Genomic DNA, 18,601 nt, shown 5'->3' on the forward strand with positions numbered 1-18,601 from the left:
TGAAATTGACTTTTACAACACAAACTGCAGGAATTACTACAGCTATATCTTACTCCTGTTTCTTTGAAATGATTTTAGATGTGTAATGCCCTTGGTCGCTTATGTCAAAGAACCAGGCTGAGCTGCTTTTATTGGACGATGATATAACTTTTGGAAGCTCCTCTGGTGCAGAACGGCCTACTTTCTTTTTATATTTGTAAAATTGTTTGAGATGCAGCCAGCCAGCAAGCTGATTGCCGACGTGTATTGAAGTGAGCGATGATCTTTTCCGGGCGGGTTTTTTGTCAAAATGTTGCCCTGCACTGGTTGGGGCAGCCTCAGCTGTTACCCAGGGCTCTCTCCGTGTCTGCATGGTGCTGCCTTTGCTTGTTTTTACATCCCACGTTGGAGACTGCCCATTTTTACTACATAACATCCACTTTTTTTTTTTGGTGCTATAAGGCCAGTTTGTGAAGCAGAGAGTAAGACATACTGTGGTCCCAACCTTCCTTTCCAACCCATAGGACTGGACTGGCTGATCCCAGTCATGTGCTAGGGTGTGAAAGCACTGCATGATCGTCACCCACTGTAGGACGCAGCATCCCTCTTAATCAATCTGCGCCTGGGTGTATCACCTTTTTTTTTTTTCTCTAATGTTTGAAAAAACATGATTTCATAAGGCCATTCCCTCCTGGGAGGCTGCGGTCTGAGCACCATGGTGCCACGGCCCATGCTGCAGCTGCTATCTGCTTCCCACTCTTAGACCCTGGAGGAATGACTGAACCAAGCAGTGACGCCCAGTGCCCAGCCAATGCCAAACAGTGCTGCCTTAGCCATGACCCATCACTGTAGTACCTGGAGGTAGGGAAAAGAAGGAGGGTCCTGGGATTGGGTGGACAGTGGGAAAGAAACAGGAGTTTTAACATCTGGAAGAGGTACAGCTTTAACTGCGACTGTGTTGTTATGATTGTAAAATGTACTGCTAGCCAAAACCTCAAGTGTCATTCTCCCTTGGCCCCTGTACCAGGAACCTGGGACTGGTTCACAAAACACACACACACACACTGTTGCCTCTGTTTGCTTACTCCTGTTTTTACTGTTTAAATTTCTTTAATAAAAGGTGCTATTTACCAAAGAAACTGATTTTGCTTTAATCAAAGGAAACTCAATACCACATGCTCACCTTTGCATTAAAATATCTTGCTAAGTCTTTCAGGATCTGAATGTAGTCAGGAGGAACAGGGTAAGTATCTTTTTTTTAAACAACATTAAATCTGCAATGATGTAAGCCTCAGCTGTTTGGCCATTTCGACACTGTAGTTCAACCCCTGCCCCACTACAAAAGCTATGGAATAGAGGGGGTCTTGGATGGCAGAGCACAAAAGCTGAAGCTCTTACATATCCTTAGCAGGGACAGGATTAAGGCTGCAGAATGGATGGGCCACCTGCTTTTTTTTTCTGCTGTCATCTACTATGCTAGAATGGGAAGTATAAAAATAAAAAGGTCCAGGAATTGTCCCCATTAAGCCTAAAGTAATTTGAAATAGAGATTATCACTATTAATCAATGGCATTTTATTCAGAAGACCTTGTAGTAACAGCTTATCTTTACTGCCTTATCTTCCCATGGCCCAGGCTGAATAAAATCAGAGCATCTTCCAAGCAGCTCAGCCCCTGATTCAGTGCCTCCGCAACACCGAGCATAAGGTAAGTACTTCAGTGCAAGGACCAAGGTTTATCAAAAAAGAGCCGAGGCTCCAGTGCTGGGGAAGGGGAGGGGCTTAAACCGAAGAGCTCAAACTGGAAATACATTAGAATGGACGTTGCCTGACTCAAGGGTATCAAAGGAAAGGTCTTAGCCATTGATTCGAGAAGCAGCAGCATTCAGCGCTGTACAAAATTAAGGAGAGGAAAACAAACTAGTGATCGATTGAGAGGTTTACGAGGCAGCTGCACACCTAACAGTGTAAAAACAAACCCTGCTTCACCATAAAATAAAATATTCTCATCTGCGGTCCAGTGCAAAAAAGGAAAATTGGTTATTACCTGCTAATTTTTGTTCCTAGAATACCACAGTTCAGTCCAGACAAGTTTGGTTGAAGGTTTTTGGTTCCTTGCAATCTGATTCCTGTTCAGCGTGGAAGGGGGGTGTTCTTTAGTGGTGCCGTATATCCATCTTAGCTTGGGTACAGTCTCAAGACTGGGGGACTGCAGGTGGCACTCTCAGTTATGTAGCAGTGTCTCAAAGTTTTTTTTCTCTGCCTCAATCTGCTGGTAGGGATGCAAAACCCCCTTGTCTGGGCTGATCTGGGGGATGATCAGGAACTGCTCCTGGTGCAGCTGGGCATTTTTCTCCATTAAAAATATCAGCAAACTTTCATTTTTATCCTGGTAGTAAATAGTTGCTGCATTGACCTCTTTAGTATTTTTACTTCTCTTCAGGGCTACAGTAAATATTCAAATAGTAAGCAACCAAAAAAATCTGTAATAAACAAGAGGAAAAAGCCCAGAAGTCATTTTTGTATTCATTCCAGCCATAAAACCTCTGAGCAATTTATCTTGATTCTATCACTATCCCCTCCCTGCCAGCTCCTATTCCCAATAGAGGTACATGGACTGCTAGAAGCCATCATGCTTCCCATGGTGCTTTGGCCATGACAATTTCAGTAATGTTCTTCATAAATAGATCATTTTCTTTTACTCTAGGTATAGTCTCAGTGTTTGAATCTTCCTGTCGAAAATCGCTAATTGGTTTCTCTTGTGGGGAAGGAGGCTGGTGGTCCAGCTCTGACCAGTAATGTGGTTGGGAGTAAGACATGATGATGGTTCAAATGCCAAATCAGCACCTCTTCTGCCCGGGGTCCTTACGTGCCATCATCGCCAGGCTCTGTTCAGCAGCTTGACCTGAGCCAGTCTCTTGGTGATCATGGTGGCAAACACGAGCCCAAACAGCACACTGCTAATCAGAATGTAATCATAGTCATCCTTCAGAACATCGAACTGCTTGGATGGGTAAACGCGGGTCTGGTAGATGTCCAGCCCATATGCAACAACCTAGAAGAGACAGTAGGGTTAGTCCAGCACCGGAGTTAGACACAAAAAGGTTGATCCAGATAAATTTTATCCGATTAACTGAAACTGTATCCAGATACACTGAAGACATTCCAGAGTGGAGTTCACTTAGCCCAACAAGTTATTGCTGTAAGTCTGGACAGGCCTCAGAGTAGGATTAATATTATTTAAAAATAGCTAGTTAGGTTTGAAAGTTATCCAAGAAACATTATCCAGATAACTTTGTGTATATTTATCCCACTGAATATCCTCTTCTCTTCTGAACAGTAGCCTCACTGTTTTATTGTTACCCCATAATTACCTAAGCTCCTACAAGAGGACATGGTATTCATGCCTAGACCTAAAGGGCTGCCACCGGGTCAGGTTTTCAATATCCCCCTCCTGAAGATGGAGGAGAGATTCACATCCAGGCTAGAGAGTGGGCATGCATATTCAGTAGGGGGGATCCTGAAAACCTGACCCAGTTGCAGCCCTGGAAGCGACTAGCACTGCTTTAGGAAGATTAGTTCACCTTCCACGTACTGGAGATCAATCGTGCACTACCCACATGCAACGTGGATCCAAAAGCAGGCATAACCCCCTGGGAGAGATGGAGGCCTTGTTCATGCATGCCAAAAGCTGTTCCACGCACCACTGGGCACCTGCCAGTCTGGAGAACCTCTAGCAGCTCATGCATACAAGAGGGCATGAGAGAAAACTATCAGGTGCCCACAATGCTGAATCTTACATAGATATTTAGCCTGGCTCGAGATGCCCTTTGTGTGATCTGGGCCTGCGTTCCTCTATTCAACCCTTCTACTCACTAGACAGGTGGATTCCAGGCCGGAGGGTGCTGTATAAATGCCCCGCACACGAGAGACTGTCTGGTTGTAGTTAATGAAGCGCTCAGCATGGATCTGTAGGTCTGGAGAATAAGGGATCAAATTTTCTTCCCTGGAAGAGAAACTGAATGTTACCCCATTGGCAAGCCATGCTATGCAAAAAAACTTTTCAGCTACAGGTAACCTTGTTTAACTTACACACTATAATCAGAAAAGAGTTGCATCTATTATGTTTCTAGCAAAATTGTAAAATTATAATATACCAAGGAAGTATTGACAGACTAAATCTCAACAGCTTTCAGGCTCCCTCAGGACCCTCTGTGCATAAAAAGAATGCGGAAAGCTGCTTGCGGTACCTGGTGTATTCGGTGGGAATTTCAGGGCGACGAGGATCCAGCAATGCCTTTGGTAGAGAGAAAATAGCACCAGAGGGAAGTCCAACTGCATAAGGAAAAAAGGCAAAAATAAATAAATGAAACAAACAGTAGTGACAGCGTCCGTTCCTTATTCTCTCTTTCTACAGGATCGCATCAAGCTGTGGAGATATTTCTTCTCCCCAAGACAATGTGGAAATCGATGGGGTAGGGATTCAGTACAATGCCAGCGAGCAGTTGATAGTCTTAGCTACTTCCCAATGGACAAGTGTTTATGGCATAGAATAGTCTAAGTTGGTACTGTTATTGTGCAGGCCCTGGAAAGGCAGGTATGCGAACTTGGACATGCGTCTGCCAGCTCACGCCAAAGCACGCGGGCGTGGTATAAAACAGGCTGTACGCATGTACGTGCGAGCACAATTTTAGACGGATGCGTGCATGTGTACACAAATGCCGCCTCTACCTCAAGTGGGGGGATTTTAGTAGACACTCGCGCCACCACAATTACCAATTTCCCCGGGTAAAAGGATAAGACTTCCTAACCCTCTCCCTAGTTAATTACCCTCCCTTTTACCCCATTAGCCCCTTCCCTGCTGACCGGCCTAGTTTGTTTTAGGACTTGCACGCCAGTCGTAGCTGAAGTTACTCAGTAGGGGATCCCGGCGCGTGCTTGTGGGTGAAAGTATTTACGCGCTGGTTTCCTTCATAAATCCTGGAATGTCCACACCCCGCCCCTTTTTTTTGGGGGGGGGGGGGGGAGGGGAAATTGTGCGTGCATACTGGGACGCCTTTTAAAATCAGCACGGCACGTGCCGGCCCAACTTGTGCGTGTATCTCCCAGTTTCGGCCCGCACCAGGCTTTTAAAATTCACCCCTAAGCGGGGATGGAACTGGAATCACCTTCGCAGCGCTAGGGCCAGCGTCTCCCACTCAGCATTGTAGTGGCGTTAGTGCCACTGCCTGTGGTAGATCTGTCCTGGGGATAAGCGAAGGACCGTGTTGCAGACTGGCAGTCTAGCATCTGCGTTAACTTTGTATTTGAATTAAAACAAAAAAAAAAACAAAACTGTACCAATACTCATGAAAAAGTTTGAGTACTTGGATAACAGATTATAAAAGTCATCCATAAGGTGGCCTTAGAGATGATCTGAGCTCCATCGTCCACTGATCAGGCTCGAGGGGCAGAGTATTATCCCGTACAAAAGCCATCATTAGCACATTCTCTATCCTACTGTTAAGCGCCAAACACGCTTAAGGCGCTTCTCCATGGACCCAAGGCTACCACACCAAAATCTTGTAGAAACAAATCTGAATTTTTTTTTTATTGTATATCAATAAGCAGTACAGGTATCCCTGGGAGATACAGCGTAGCAGCAGTTCTCTGGCAAGACGCTCACGAGAAGCCCTACGCTCTGTCTCCCCTTGTACATCCGCTAATTCTTCTTTTATAAATGAAACAGGCAATCTCAAGAAAGTAAGTCCCTAAATTACTATTAAACTTTTTGCCTTCTTTAAAATTAGTATCTTTACTGAATGTTAGGTTGACTACTGGGGGTCAGTGCCAGTCTCAAGATTACTAAACCCAAATTCTGCCCCCCCCCCCCCCCCCCCCCAAATGTCAGTGCCAGATTGCTACTCACGCAGTATATGGCGGCTTGTGATGCCTCGCTCGGTTATGGTGACTTCCATGGCATTGATCGCCGACGGGAAGATGTAAGCTTGCTGCAGGATATGAGGCATGTGCGGCCTGTCCAGGGAGCTGAAGGCGGTGGTGTTGTACTGCTCTGCCCCTTCGAACATCTCCAGAACCGTGAGTTCATTGCGCCGCGACTTGGTGTTCCAGTACTGGTACTGAAGGGAGGAGATCCGCCATGTTAGAGCGGGCAAGCTTTGCATTATTCTGCGAGCCAGGACAGTCACGTGGCCATGGCTCAATAACTTTAGACGTGATCCCACCCTGGCAGGCGCAAAATTACCAAGCAAGCTAACGGACGACACTGCCAGCTGGTTGATGAGTACAAAGGGAATTGCACCAATCTTTCCCCCGTTTTATTTATTTATTTTTTTTTGCTTGCAAGAAACTTTAGTTCTAAATGCACACCGTGCTCGCTTCCTACAAACCAGAACAGACTGTCTTTCTGGTGGCGCTGTGAGGCAATCCTGGAGGTCAGCCGCTCATCACAGCCCCTATCTTTCCTCGCCTGCACCATGTGCTCACTTTGAAGGCTACAGGAATTTGGACAGCTTCGAACGAATAGCCCCAGACCTACAGGCATCCATGCCTTGACATGCTGCTACTTTCTTTCAGCAGCTCTGCTCTGCTCAATAAAACCTTTTACTCTGATAAAAGAATTCAGTAAGGAGATCCCATCGTTGGATCTATGTTGTCTAGGGGTGCTGTGCATGCTTTTGTGGCAAAGGTCTGTGTGTTCAGGAAGTGCTACCGACACATTCAGTGGAAGGCAGACAGAGTGGAACTTGGAGATGTCAGATACAGCATGCGACTTCTTACCACGACCCAGTTCTCAGAGTGCACGATGTGGACGGGCCCCTTTGCTTTCCTCTGCACGGAAGAATGGATGATGCGGCCTGTGACTCCGTCAAACAGGTAGATCCCAATGAAGGTGCGTTCAGGGTGCACATCTATGCTCTCTGTCACTACTGCCAAGAGGTTCGGGTTCAGATACTGGGGGAGGGGGGGGGGGGGGGGAAGAGACGGGAAAAGTCATGAAATGGTACAATGAATGCAGTCAGTCCCATTACCTCCTTGTCTAATTTGTAACCTAGGCTGGAGCCTTGTAGTATCCATGAGCCCTGCCACTCTCTATCAAACATACGCTGGAGTCCGCCAGCATTCACATTCTGCCCCAGATAACCTGTAACCTTCACAGGAATCACCCAAGAACATCCCCTTCCACCTTGCTAAAATGTCCTCTAACCCTTAGCCCTCCCGAATGTACCACCTGTTCTCAAGTCTTGCATCCTTTGCAAAACGTTACAAACCTGGGGAAAATAAGCAAAACGTTCAACAGGAAAAAGTGGAGGAAATGTATTCAAAGGAACCTGCCAGACATGCTCGTACATGCATCCTAGTGTGATGCCACAGTCCCACTGCATCACAGACCACGGTCAGCACACGTGTACCACAGTATGCACTACCTGCTCCTCCCGTGCCGCTTTACAGAACAAGCTGCAATGCCGCTCCTCCCCGCAGACCCACACATCTTACACAATACTCTGTGGTTCTCTAGCACGTGGCTCTGGGAGCAGTGGTCAGGGGGATCCCTTCTCCCCTCCAGTCCTCGGGAGCACACGTACCTTGTAGAGCACACTGCGATCGCCCATCACCCGCCCCTGCGAGTGCACATGCTCATTGGACTTCTTCCCCTTCACGCAGGTGATCCGCTGAAGATCCGTTGGTATTGTCACGTCCCACATCTCCTCCGTGGTCAGGTCCTGTGCCAACACAACAGGGTTCAGGCAGAAGCTTGGTCCGATACTGCTAAAGTGACACGGCTCTAGGTACTTCAGACCTCCCCAGTCATGAAGAGAGGTTAAATACAGTAGATAAATGAAGGGAATCACCGAGGAACAGGAAAGAAGCAACGGTCTCGGTCAGTTACCACACGGAAGAGTGGGCGCTATAGATAAGAACAATTCAACTCAAGCGGGCAATAAATGGAGCAACTCAAGGACAGCTGGAAGCCGAATTGTCTCGATCCGAACGGGTTAGAGCGGCCCCTGAAAAACAGGCAGCCGTGGTCCTCCGTTTTCCAGGGTACGTTTTTCCATCTTACCTTGCGCAGCCGGAATCCCGCCAGCTTGCCCTGGTCGGCATCCACCAAATAGAAGAACACGGTGGGGGCCACCTCCTCCAGCTGGTGGAGGACGTTCTTTGTAGCCGGAAAGGCGGTGACCTGGAGACCAAGACAATCACAAACACGAGAAAAAGAAATGAATACCGCCACAGCGACATAAAAGGAGAAGAGGATAGAACGCTGTCTGGACGAGGAAGCCCCCGTCTTCAATGAACCGGGGCAGAAGGTATCACTCCCAGGAGCTGGTGCACTAGATGAGAAATTAAAAGGCTTTTTGTGCCAGGCAATTATAGGCCAGAACTGTAACAGGTCACCCACATTTCTTTAAAGAAGCACATTGCTGTACAGTCGCTCAACTCTTACTGTAAATCCAGCAGGGAAAGGGAAACCGATCCCCAGTATTAAACTACAGGTAAATGAGAGGAAGGCTGGAGCTGCTCAGGCCCTTACCTTGTGCTCGTCGTCTATCAAGAGAAGTACTTTGGCGTAGTCGTGATCCATGATGGGCAGGAGGAGGGACTGCAGGACCGGGCACTTTAAAACTGGAGGGGTCACCTGACTCCACTTCCCAAAGATGGGATTAAAGACGTAGAGCGAGCTCAATCCAGACTCCTGGAAACAGAAAAGGGGGTCTCGCTGCTGAGCCAAACGTTAAGACGGGCATGCAGAGAGAAGGCAAACATGGAGAGAACGAGGCCGACACCGGGAGGCGGAGACATTAATCGAGACCATGACAGGGAGCCAGATGCTGCTGCTGCACAGAGAAAAGCGATTGCAGACTCCTACAGAACGGTACATGGACCAGGCCGACAGGCAGGGAGAGGGAGCCAGGCTCAATGTCTTTTTACTCACTGAGTTGGGGATGCTGCAGGGGCAGTGATCATACCCTCCCCCCCCCCCCCCATCCCAGCTATCAATCGACAGTGACAGCTACGGTTTCAAAAGTGCCCCTTGTGCCAGGTTCCAGGAGACATGGCCTTCCCCTGCTGCTTCCATGGCTGTGCTATAGAGGAAGGGACTGGAAAAGTCCTTGTGGGGCCGTTAAAGAACCATGCTTGGACCATCGCCATCACAAAACGCTTGCAAGCAGCACTGGGGCAGTCTGAATTCCCAGGACGACGAGGTTGCTCAGTCACAACCACCTTCTCAACTAACCTCCTCTCTCTCCCCAGTGCTACCTGATCACGTTGTCTTTCCTCTCTCTGCAGCTGCCTAAAACCCAAACTATCACAATTCACAGGACGCTGATGTGCCAGCCAAGTGTGCCCGGTTTAGCAGGCAATAGGTTTTACCTGGAGGAATCTGAACGCTAACAAGAAGGCAGCGAGGCCTACGGGACTCACCTTATCTTTAACCAGAAGGGTGCACTGAGGAGGGTGGGGGAAGTGGGCTGTTGTCCGCTGCACCACCAACTTAAAAGATGACCCCGGACGGACATTCTGCAAATACTGTTTCCAGAGGATCGTGCCAGAGCTGCTTTCAATACCAAATAACTGAAGTGCACAAACAAAAATATTATACGTCAGAATAGTTCACTGAAAAAAGTAAAGAGAGATAGGAGGAACTTCCTTGCTCCAATATCCCACCTTTCTTAAGGCTAAAAGTCTCTAGTGCCTCCCACATCTCATCCCTCAAACCCTTCACCGCCCTTGAAGCCAAGACACACATTGACCTTCTACAGCATAACCCGCCCGGAGTCTGACCCTTCATGTCACCCAGGGCAAAACTGTTTCTGGATTACCTGGAACTGGTCACCAAAGCCAAGTTCCTCTATACAAAACTTCTCCTCTTTGATGAGACCACGCCATTCACAAGTCTGCTGCACCCTTCCCTCCTCCCCCCAGAAATGTTCCATTAACTCCCAGTCCCCATTTCATACACCCCCTATGCACTCCATCAACTCAATGACCCTTCCCCATCGCCTGCCGCACGCGTCCTTCCCTCCACCAGCTCTTACCTTCCCCGAGGCTGTCACCATGATCATCATCTTCTGCAGGTTAAACTCATCCCTGGCCAGCGTGTCAATGTGGATCTCGTTCTTGATTTGGCTGCGTGGCTTGCGGGCATCGTAGAACATCTTCCAGAGGTAGGCGGTCCAGGACTGCAGGAGGATGAACTGGGAGGACAGGCGCTTCAGGAACATCCCCAGCAAGCCATCTGCAGGAGGACAGAGGGAGGGCTTAAGTCAGTCGGGGGGGGCACGGAGGGGGAGGGTGGCCCAAATCCGCCTCAGGTAAAATGTTTCTGCCTATTAATTAACGCATTATTCCCTGGAATCAGTCTCCAGTGATGCAAATGTGTTGTAGTGGCTGATAACAAAAGCCCTCCCCCTTGTTATTGATGATACAAATGGAATCTGATGTTTTAACCGTGTCCTAAAAACTTCCACAAAAATCGGTGGCTGATCTAGTGCTCTGCCACGCAGAGGACCTGGTTTCAGTTTCCCCGGGTCAGGTCTTCCGCTGCCTGGCAGGCTGGAGCAGAGGTAGCGCTCACAGCCCCGGGCGGGAGTCCCAGTCATCATTCAGCAGTGACATCTGGTAGCCAGACTGCAGGCTTCTGGGTGGGATTATCAAACAGGAGAAAAGGAAAAAAACAAAAAACAAGCCTGGGGAGCTGTAAATGAAGGCTCACAGCACCGTGGGCCCAAGGTAGGCTGGTACCGATTTAGCCAAAATCCTAACGGAGCAAGGAGAACACAACAAGAATCAGACCCCAAATCACAGTGCCCTAGCAGTAAAGTCTGACCCCTTTATTCTGGCTTGCTTGAAATTCTGTGTAGGTGGGATTTTTTTTTTTTTGCTAATGACCTGTGGTCCAGATTCCAAGGCCAAGAAGCCAAATAGGCCTTGTGAAGGAGCAGAACAAAATTTGCTGAGAAATCTTCCATTTCCGAAAAATCCTGAACCTATAGGCTGCCCTCAGATCCCCCCCCCCAGTTCCTGGTCCTTTTCTACAGATTGGACCATCGGAGATGGGGGGGGGGGGGGGGGGGGGGAAAGAGTCCCTAGGCCCTCCGGAAGCCTCCTGCTTCTTACTGCGTGCCTCAATCACCAGCCAACCTGGTGACTCTCCTCCTGCTGTCTGCCTTGGCAGAGGTCCATCCAGTCCCCCCCGAGGCAGTCTGTGCAAATCTCGGCGGAATTAAACTGGCTGCACCGCAAGCTGCATGCCCTGCAGGATCCCCTGCCAGTGAGAAGTTGGCACCATTGTCCCTGTGCACAAGGCCCGATCGCAGCACCATGCAGTTAAAAAGGCCCACAGAGATGTGCAATTGCAGGAGTCCTGCCGCCGGTGCGAGCCACCCTCCTCGAACTGCTCCGGACCCCGGGGCTGACGAGGGCTTGTCACTCTCTTCCCCCACGGCTGAAGCTTCACACCGCCCATCAGGTCTTGCAAGCTGATAAGCCTTCTAGATTTTTTTTTTTTTTTAAATGATTTAAAGGCACAGCTCCCTTTCAGTAGATAACCCTCAGTAAAGAGGCATACTTCCCTGAATCAGGATGATGGCTCTGGGGAGGAGATCACAGAAGGAGAGAGGGAGCCAGTCTCCTGGCTATCAATCCCTCCGGACAGGTGACCAGACAGGGGTCACCAACTCCCAGCTTGCCTAGCTCTACCTGATGGATGGCCCACAAAGGTGCCTAACACCTCAGGAAGCACCTCTTCTAATGCTGACTTTCTTGTTTCTTCTTTTGGAATCTCTCTCAGACTGCAGGTTTGCATCTCTACCTTCTGCTGGAGACAGGGACATACTGAGGGACTGCAGGTGGCGCGCTCCGCTATGCAGCAGTGCCTGAAAAGATTTTATTCTCTCTGTCTCCATCTGCTGGTAGGGATGCAAAATCCACTTGTCTGGACTGAACAGGAATACAATTTTTTACACACCTGAAATGGCTAAAAACATTTATTTAAACACTAAGACAACTTTCAGAAATCGATCTGGGCAAACTTTTTATTTTTATTTATTATAAAAAAAATTCATGTCAGGAAATGAGAGTGATTCTTTCCACTCATACTTGAGGCTTATGTCACATCCCAATGGGGAAAATACAACAAAATAGAATAATTTTCTCCAAGTCCGTGACTAAAAGTTGCTTTAATGTAATTGCTGATAAAAATGCTTCATCACTTTACTGTAAGCCATGAAGTCTGCATCATGAGCACGGAGTCTTACAAGAAAATTCCACCAGAAGTGGTGGGCAAACACCAACTCTAAAGCTACCAAGGGCCTAATACAAAGCAGCTCATCCCAGAGCTCAGTAAAGGCAGGCACAGTCCAAGGAGCCTTGCAAGACAGAACAACTCAGCAGATTGGCAAGAGGAGAAAGTGAGGAAAATGGAAATTACCTTGAATGGCTGAGTCCCAATGCAGCAAAAAAAATTAAAAAAGAACAGCAAAAATGTCATTCAATCTCATAAGAGAAACCAAGACGTACCCCGAGGAGGGTTAACTTCCCCACCTTCCCGGGGCTCAGTATTAGCCAGCACTAAAGGGGGGAATTATTTGGGCTGTTAATGGTGACTAAGTAACAAGGTTTTTCTCTCTCGTTCTACTTCTGCCATCCTCCAGGGTTCCCTGAAGCTTTCCAAGCCCAGGCCTGAAGTGCGGGAGGGGGAAAAAATCCCGGACACCAAAACACAGCCCATTACGGACAGGAAGGTCTGCGGGCGAGACGTCACCTGCCAAGCACATATCAGTTCACTGCTCGGCAGGAAAAGGAATAAAAGAGAAATACAAGAAGCTCCTTTCTTCCCCAGGGGAACGCAGCGAGGGAATTTTTCGCAGGTCAAGAGCGAGTTAAATGCGGCGCGACGTACATGTGTTGTGGAACGCTGAGCGCGCTGTAAGCCACACTCGGGGATCGTTTTAGGGGAGGATCGGGAAAAAAAAAAAGCTCTGTCCGGTCTTCAAGAGCCACAAGCAGGCCTGGTTTTCGTGATTAGATTTGCATGCACATCTCTTTCATGCGTATTGTGGCTCATGAGGACCGAGAGTTGACCATCGCTGGCCCCAGTACTTATTTTCCAGCCTACGTGTGCTCTGGTGGCAAGGAGCTCCACCCACACCAAAAGTGGCAAGCTTCAAAGTGAAAGCGTGCCCGCCCTCTTTGAAAACTGGCAACAGGGTTCGTCCCACAAACTTTGTCCCAGTGCAGACCGTCTGGACAGCGGCGCCAGTGATGACCCAACCGTACTGTTCCAGTCGCACCGTACCTGCTTTCTTTCCAAACTCTCCCTCCAGCTCTGCCTGCGCGCCCGTCAAGGGCAGGTCCACCATCTCCATCGTCAGCACTTCCGCCAGCGACTCTTCCCGGCTCCACAGAACCTTTCCTACAAAAAAGGAAAATTGCACCTCTGGCTCAGTCAGACGAGAGCTACACCTGGGGGGGGGTTCTGCACAACACAGACCTGGTTCACAGGTCTGGACCCCTCAAATGGCCCAAGTGAGCAAGAGGATGAATGGTAGGGTGAAGAGAAAGTGGAGGGGACGGACTGAGGACGTGGCCCGGTGCCTTCCCATGCACTATTACAGTACTCTCGGGGGAAGCCTGCATCTTTAAATACATTTAAACTGCAAAACAGAAAAGTTATTACTCCAAGACAGTGATTATACAGGAAAATTGGTTCTTACTGTTAATTTTCGTTCCTGTAGTACCACAGATCAGCCCAGACTCCACAGTTTTGCCTCCCTGCCAGCAGATGGAGACAGAGAAAGTTTCACTGACACTGTACATAACCCAGCGTGCCACCTCAGTCCCTCAGTATTGACCTGTACCCAAGTCAAGATGACAGCAAGCAGGATAAATTTCTAAGCAAGCTTGTAAGCAAACTCCCTCCCCTCCAATAAGCTGGAAGAAGGTGAAGTTGCCCAAAAAGACAATAGAAAATTTGTTTCCCAAATTTAACATAAGCTATCAGCATTGTAAACCTCCAACCCCACCCTATATACAAAGCAACAGTATGAGTGGCAGACTCTTCCACTCTGTAAATGGGCGGGTCTTTGGACCGATCTGTGGTACATGCACATAAGCGTGCTCAAGTTTAGGTCACAGTCTTATGCAAGCAAGTACCTGCGCAAATATGCAATCCAATCTAGGATGCAGCGGTACGCGCACAAGTATCTGTGCAAATATGCGCTCGAGTCTAGGTCACAGACGTACGTGCTCAAATCTAGGCCGTGGCTTTATGTGCGCACTGAGGAGGAATCTCCCCGTGCATGCAACTGCCACTCAGTGATAATGAGCACACACCTAAGCATGCGGGAAAAGAACCACTGCCGCAGCCTACCACCCAACTAAGCAAAGCCTGCCTGCACCTTCAGCGCGTTTAAGCCTGGATCCGTTCAACGTCCGGCATCGAAAGGGACTGAAGGCCTGAAGAGCTTCTCAATAGTTCAGGCCTCTTGACTATCTGAGATTCCATGGAGACTGGGGCTGAGAGCCAGCATCCCCCACTGCTTGTTCCGCTAAACAAGCTTTGCACATAAGCAAATTAAAACTGGCAGAAGACGCCTACCAGAACCAGAGATTCCTCCTCAGTGCAAGTGCCTCCCTGCACCTCTGCAGGACAGGGAACTGCCGGCAATAGTGGAGGAGGGGATTCCCCTGCCTCTCCCGCTAATGCTGCTAGGGAATCGAAAATGGCCTCCGTTTCTGCGCTGCCGGGGAAAGCGCTAGATCCCAGTCACCCGGGAGGCTCGTTTTACCAGTGCGGCCATGCTCGACACAGACCCCAAACGCCATGCTGCTTTAGCTGCACGTGCATGTCGTTCCTTCGCTCACCTGCGGCACCACCAGCACCTCAAGGGAAAGGGAACAGTCCCTCAGCGCCTCGGAGCCAACACCTGCGGAGACCATCCTTCCCTGGTCTCCGCAGGCAGAGAAGCTGCTGAAAAACCCCATTACTGAGTTCCCCGAGCTGCTGAGGTTGCTCCCACCGTGGAACCCCACTGTTGCACAGATTCCTCTAACTAGTTCCTTGTTCATTTTTTTTTTTTTGTCTCTCTGAGAACAAATAAAGATACATGGAAACCAATTCTTTCCTGGGGTGCAGAGGTTCCCTTTCCAGGAGCGCAGGCCACACGGCAGATCAGAAAAGAGCCAGGCCACACTGGCTCTATCCGTCTCCTTTTGCCAATCTTTAGTGACCCAGCCCAAGACAAACCTTATAAAAGGGATACCCTCCCTGCTCCACTGGGCTTGCAGTGCAGAACTGCCAAGCAGGTTCCATCACTGTCTCATGGGGGATGAGGGATCTGGACCACCAGATGTCTACTCCAAGGACCTCTGGACCGAGCTATCAGAAGGGTCACCAATCCCCTGCTCGTCTGCTTCAAACCAGGGGGCATGGCCCCACCAGGACTTAACAACCCCCATGGGAGGATCCAGAAATTTTCTTGTCTTTTAATCTTTTTTTTTCCCCTTTCTCTCCAGACTGCAGGTTTTACACCATCTACCATCTGCAGGAAACAGAGAAATACTGAGGGACTGCAGGTAGCACACTGGGTTATTACAGTGTCAGTGAAACTCTGTCTCCATCTGCTGGCAGGGAGGCAAAACCCAGGAGTCTGGACTGATCTGGGTACGTACAGGGAATGTTGTTTTGACAATAAAGTACGCAGAATTTTAAAACACACTGTGTGCAAAATATATTTTGGGGTGCAGAACTCCCAACCCAGGAGTAGAGTCAGCCAAACCCTGCACCCCAGCCTACCTGGCTGCTGGAGGAAGAGCAGCGAGTGATCCTCGGTCTGCACCAGAGCGCGGTACCCCACAGAGTCATCCTTCTTCACAAACACTTGGATGTAGAGCTGCCAAAAGCAACACACAGGGGAAGAAAACGTCTAGCAGACACGTGCAATACGTGGACATGTTCAGAGGTTCTGCTTCAAGGGCAAATTTTGGAAAGCCGTTTAACCATGGAAATGGCTATTTACTCAGGTAAAAGGGATTTTCTTTTTAATTGTTCACCCTGTAATTGGTTAAAAAGCAGTAGCTTTTACCCACATTTTCATGGCAGCGTTCTCAGACGATTGGGGATAGGCCCAGGGGAGGCAGCAATGCACGTGATTTTCCCTATTTTCAAAAACTACCCACGTGTTTTTCAGGGGGAAATAGAAAGTATCCGCAGGTGCAAATCTCTCGGGGTTCTTTTACCCCAAGGCAGATTTCTAAGGGAAGGTACATGTGAGACTTGGAACAGAAGTCCGCGGGTTAAAGTACTAGAGTGGAGGTGGCGTCCTGAAACTTCCCTCATTTAAATGTACCTGATTTCAGGGTAATGCACTGGGACTCTGTCCCTGACCAGGAGGAATCAGCTCCATGGCTTTATATCCTCCAGAAACCAGGGACAGGGAAGGCAGCCCCCGCCTTTACACCCCAGTACAGAGCTCTCCTCCACAGAAAGGCAGCAGCAGGGGTGCTTGCGGCTTGTGGGCCTAGTCCTCCATAGCCATCTGCCAGACTCGCTACTGAGCTGATGTTAGAACAACAGTTTCTACCATGGGGAAAAAGATTAAGTTTTAAACCATTTGGGCTGCAATGATGAAGTACATGAGGGCTTTTGGCCAATGAGAGACCTGGAATGAGTAACTGTCCTAGCCCCTGAGATCTGTGGATAGGAAACCCACCAGTGGACTGTCCTAAAGAGGAGAACTTCTTTTCCATATTGTTTTAGTTTAAAGAGCTAGAAATAAAAAGGTTTTAAAAGACGCTTTTACGGTAGGTCAACCTGCACAGCTAATATCATGAACGCTGTCCCACTGCCGGAATAAGCACTGAACACCAACAGTTGGCAAAGAGGAATTATTAGCAAGATATCCTGTGGAGCAACGTGAAATACCACACCAGAATAAAAGTACATGCAGAGCTCAAGGCTCAGAAGCTATGCGGCAGGTTCTATGTGTCACCTCCTCCAAAGCTATACACCAATGGGTTAGTTCCTTTATTTGCAAGACAATTGCTAACTGGTTCTTACCTGCTAACTTTCGTTCCTAGAATACCACTGATCAGTCCAGACAAGGAGGTTTTGCATTCTAGCAGCAGAGAATAAAACTTTTGCAGCACTGCTACATAACCGAGTGTGCCACCATCAGTCCCTCAGTATTGACCTGTACCCAAGCCAACTTCAACAAACAACTTCCCCCACTAGGGCGAACATGGCAGACCAGGGTTGGAGCCCTCTGAAGCGAATCCTTCACATCCAACAAATGAACTGAAAAAACTTTTCAGCCCTAAAAATTCCAACTATTATATCTACAAATTAAGCTCTGCATAAACACTTATTGCAACCATATCAGTCTTTTGGAATCTAGGGGATGGGACTCATCTGTGGTATTCCAGGAAGGAAAATTAGCAGATAAGAACCAGTTTTCCTTTCCTGTTCATACCCCAGATCAGTCCAGACAAGTGGGATGTACCCCAGCCTCCTCTACACTGGACGGGATAGTTAAAAGTCCCTTGCCTGCAGAGCGCAGATTTCGCTGAGGTGCATGAAAATGTGAAGCGGCATTAGACCATTCCATTTTTTTTGTTAAAAATTGTTTTATGAATTAAAACTAAAGTCTTAAATTTAATTCGAAAGGTAATTGGCAACCAGTGTAGTTCCTTTAAAATTGGGGTTATGTGCTCATATTTCCTGATGTTTGTTAAAAGTCGCGCAGCAGCGTTCTGAAGTAGTTGAAGACCTAATAACAGGGCGTTGCAATAGTCCATTTTAGAGAAGATAAGGGCTTGTAAAACCAGTCTAAAATCATTGGCATGAAGGAGGGGCTTCAATTTTTTTAAAGTATGAAGTTTAAAAAAAAAACCATCTTTTAATAACATATTGATAAAATTCTTCATATTTACTTCACTATCCAGAAGAACTCCTAGGTCTCTTACTTCACTTACAATGGTATTTTGGGCTTTAAGGTTTCTATTTCTAATTTAGCACATTCGTTCTAACCTAACTCCTATTTTTCCCCCCCCAAACTGCAGGTTTGCACCTCTACCTTCTGCTGGAGACAGAGACATACTGAGGGACTGCAGGTGGCACCCTCGTTTATGTAGCAGTGCCTGAAAAGTTTTTATTCTCTGCCTCCAACAGCCTTGGTTATTTCCACAGGTCTGCTCAGTTCAACCTTATTATGCTGCCATTATGTTTCTGCTTCTTCACCACTACACACAGAACCCTTCGTAGCATCCTTACATTGGAACAGACAAAATCATTCAGCTCTGAAAGCGCCTGACATGGCAATCTTGGCTTGCAGACATTTCATTGATGGCATGGATTGTTTTGCTAAAATCGATGATATCCAGTAAAAAGCACAGCTCCCGGGCTTACCTGCTCTGGTACGGCACCAGTGTGGTCCAAGCTGAAGGAGATGGTTGTGTCCAGTAACCTGCGTCCAGTCTCTGCCAAGTACAGATTAGTGCTGTAGGTCTCATTCGGACATATCAAAGACCCCTGGAACAGAATAAGGGAAAACTAGGATAACTTCTTCAGATGAAGTAAGTGCTGCACCCAAAGCTGAGGGAGAGGCTAAGAGGAAACAT

At 48.1% G+C, this 18,601-nt stretch overlaps 1 protein-coding gene across 2 annotated transcripts in view; it reads right to left on the bottom strand.

Moving 5' to 3' along the window:
• Window positions 1-615: 615 nt before the first annotated feature.
• Window positions 616-18,601, bottom strand: part of EMC1 (ER membrane protein complex subunit 1) — a 30,890-nt gene continuing 12,904 nt past the window's right edge. For both annotated transcript variants that reach the window (XM_029578895.1, XM_029578896.1), the window contains 13 exons: window positions 18,390-18,512; window positions 15,780-15,876; window positions 13,281-13,397; window positions 10,021-10,220; window positions 9,407-9,556; window positions 8,514-8,675; window positions 8,043-8,162; window positions 7,564-7,701; window positions 6,758-6,931; window positions 5,886-6,096; window positions 4,228-4,312; window positions 3,854-3,983; window positions 616-3,032 (listed from right to left, as the gene is read on the bottom strand). In XM_029578895.1, coding sequence (XP_029434755.1) covers window positions 2,853-3,032; window positions 3,854-3,983; window positions 4,228-4,312; window positions 5,886-6,096; window positions 6,758-6,931; window positions 7,564-7,701; window positions 8,043-8,162; window positions 8,514-8,675; window positions 9,407-9,556; window positions 10,021-10,220; window positions 13,281-13,397; window positions 15,780-15,876; window positions 18,390-18,512 — 1,887 coding nt within the window. In that variant the 3' untranslated portion in view covers window positions 616-2,852. The remainder of the gene's footprint in view (window positions 3,033-3,853; window positions 3,984-4,227; window positions 4,313-5,885; window positions 6,097-6,757; window positions 6,932-7,563; window positions 7,702-8,042; window positions 8,163-8,513; window positions 8,676-9,406; window positions 9,557-10,020; window positions 10,221-13,280; window positions 13,398-15,779; window positions 15,877-18,389; window positions 18,513-18,601) is intronic.

Source organism: Rhinatrema bivittatum, chromosome 15 (genome assembly GCF_901001135.1).
Source record: "Rhinatrema bivittatum chromosome 15, aRhiBiv1.1, whole genome shotgun sequence".
NCBI classification, from domain to species: Eukaryota; Metazoa; Chordata; class Amphibia; order Gymnophiona; family Rhinatrematidae; genus Rhinatrema; species Rhinatrema bivittatum.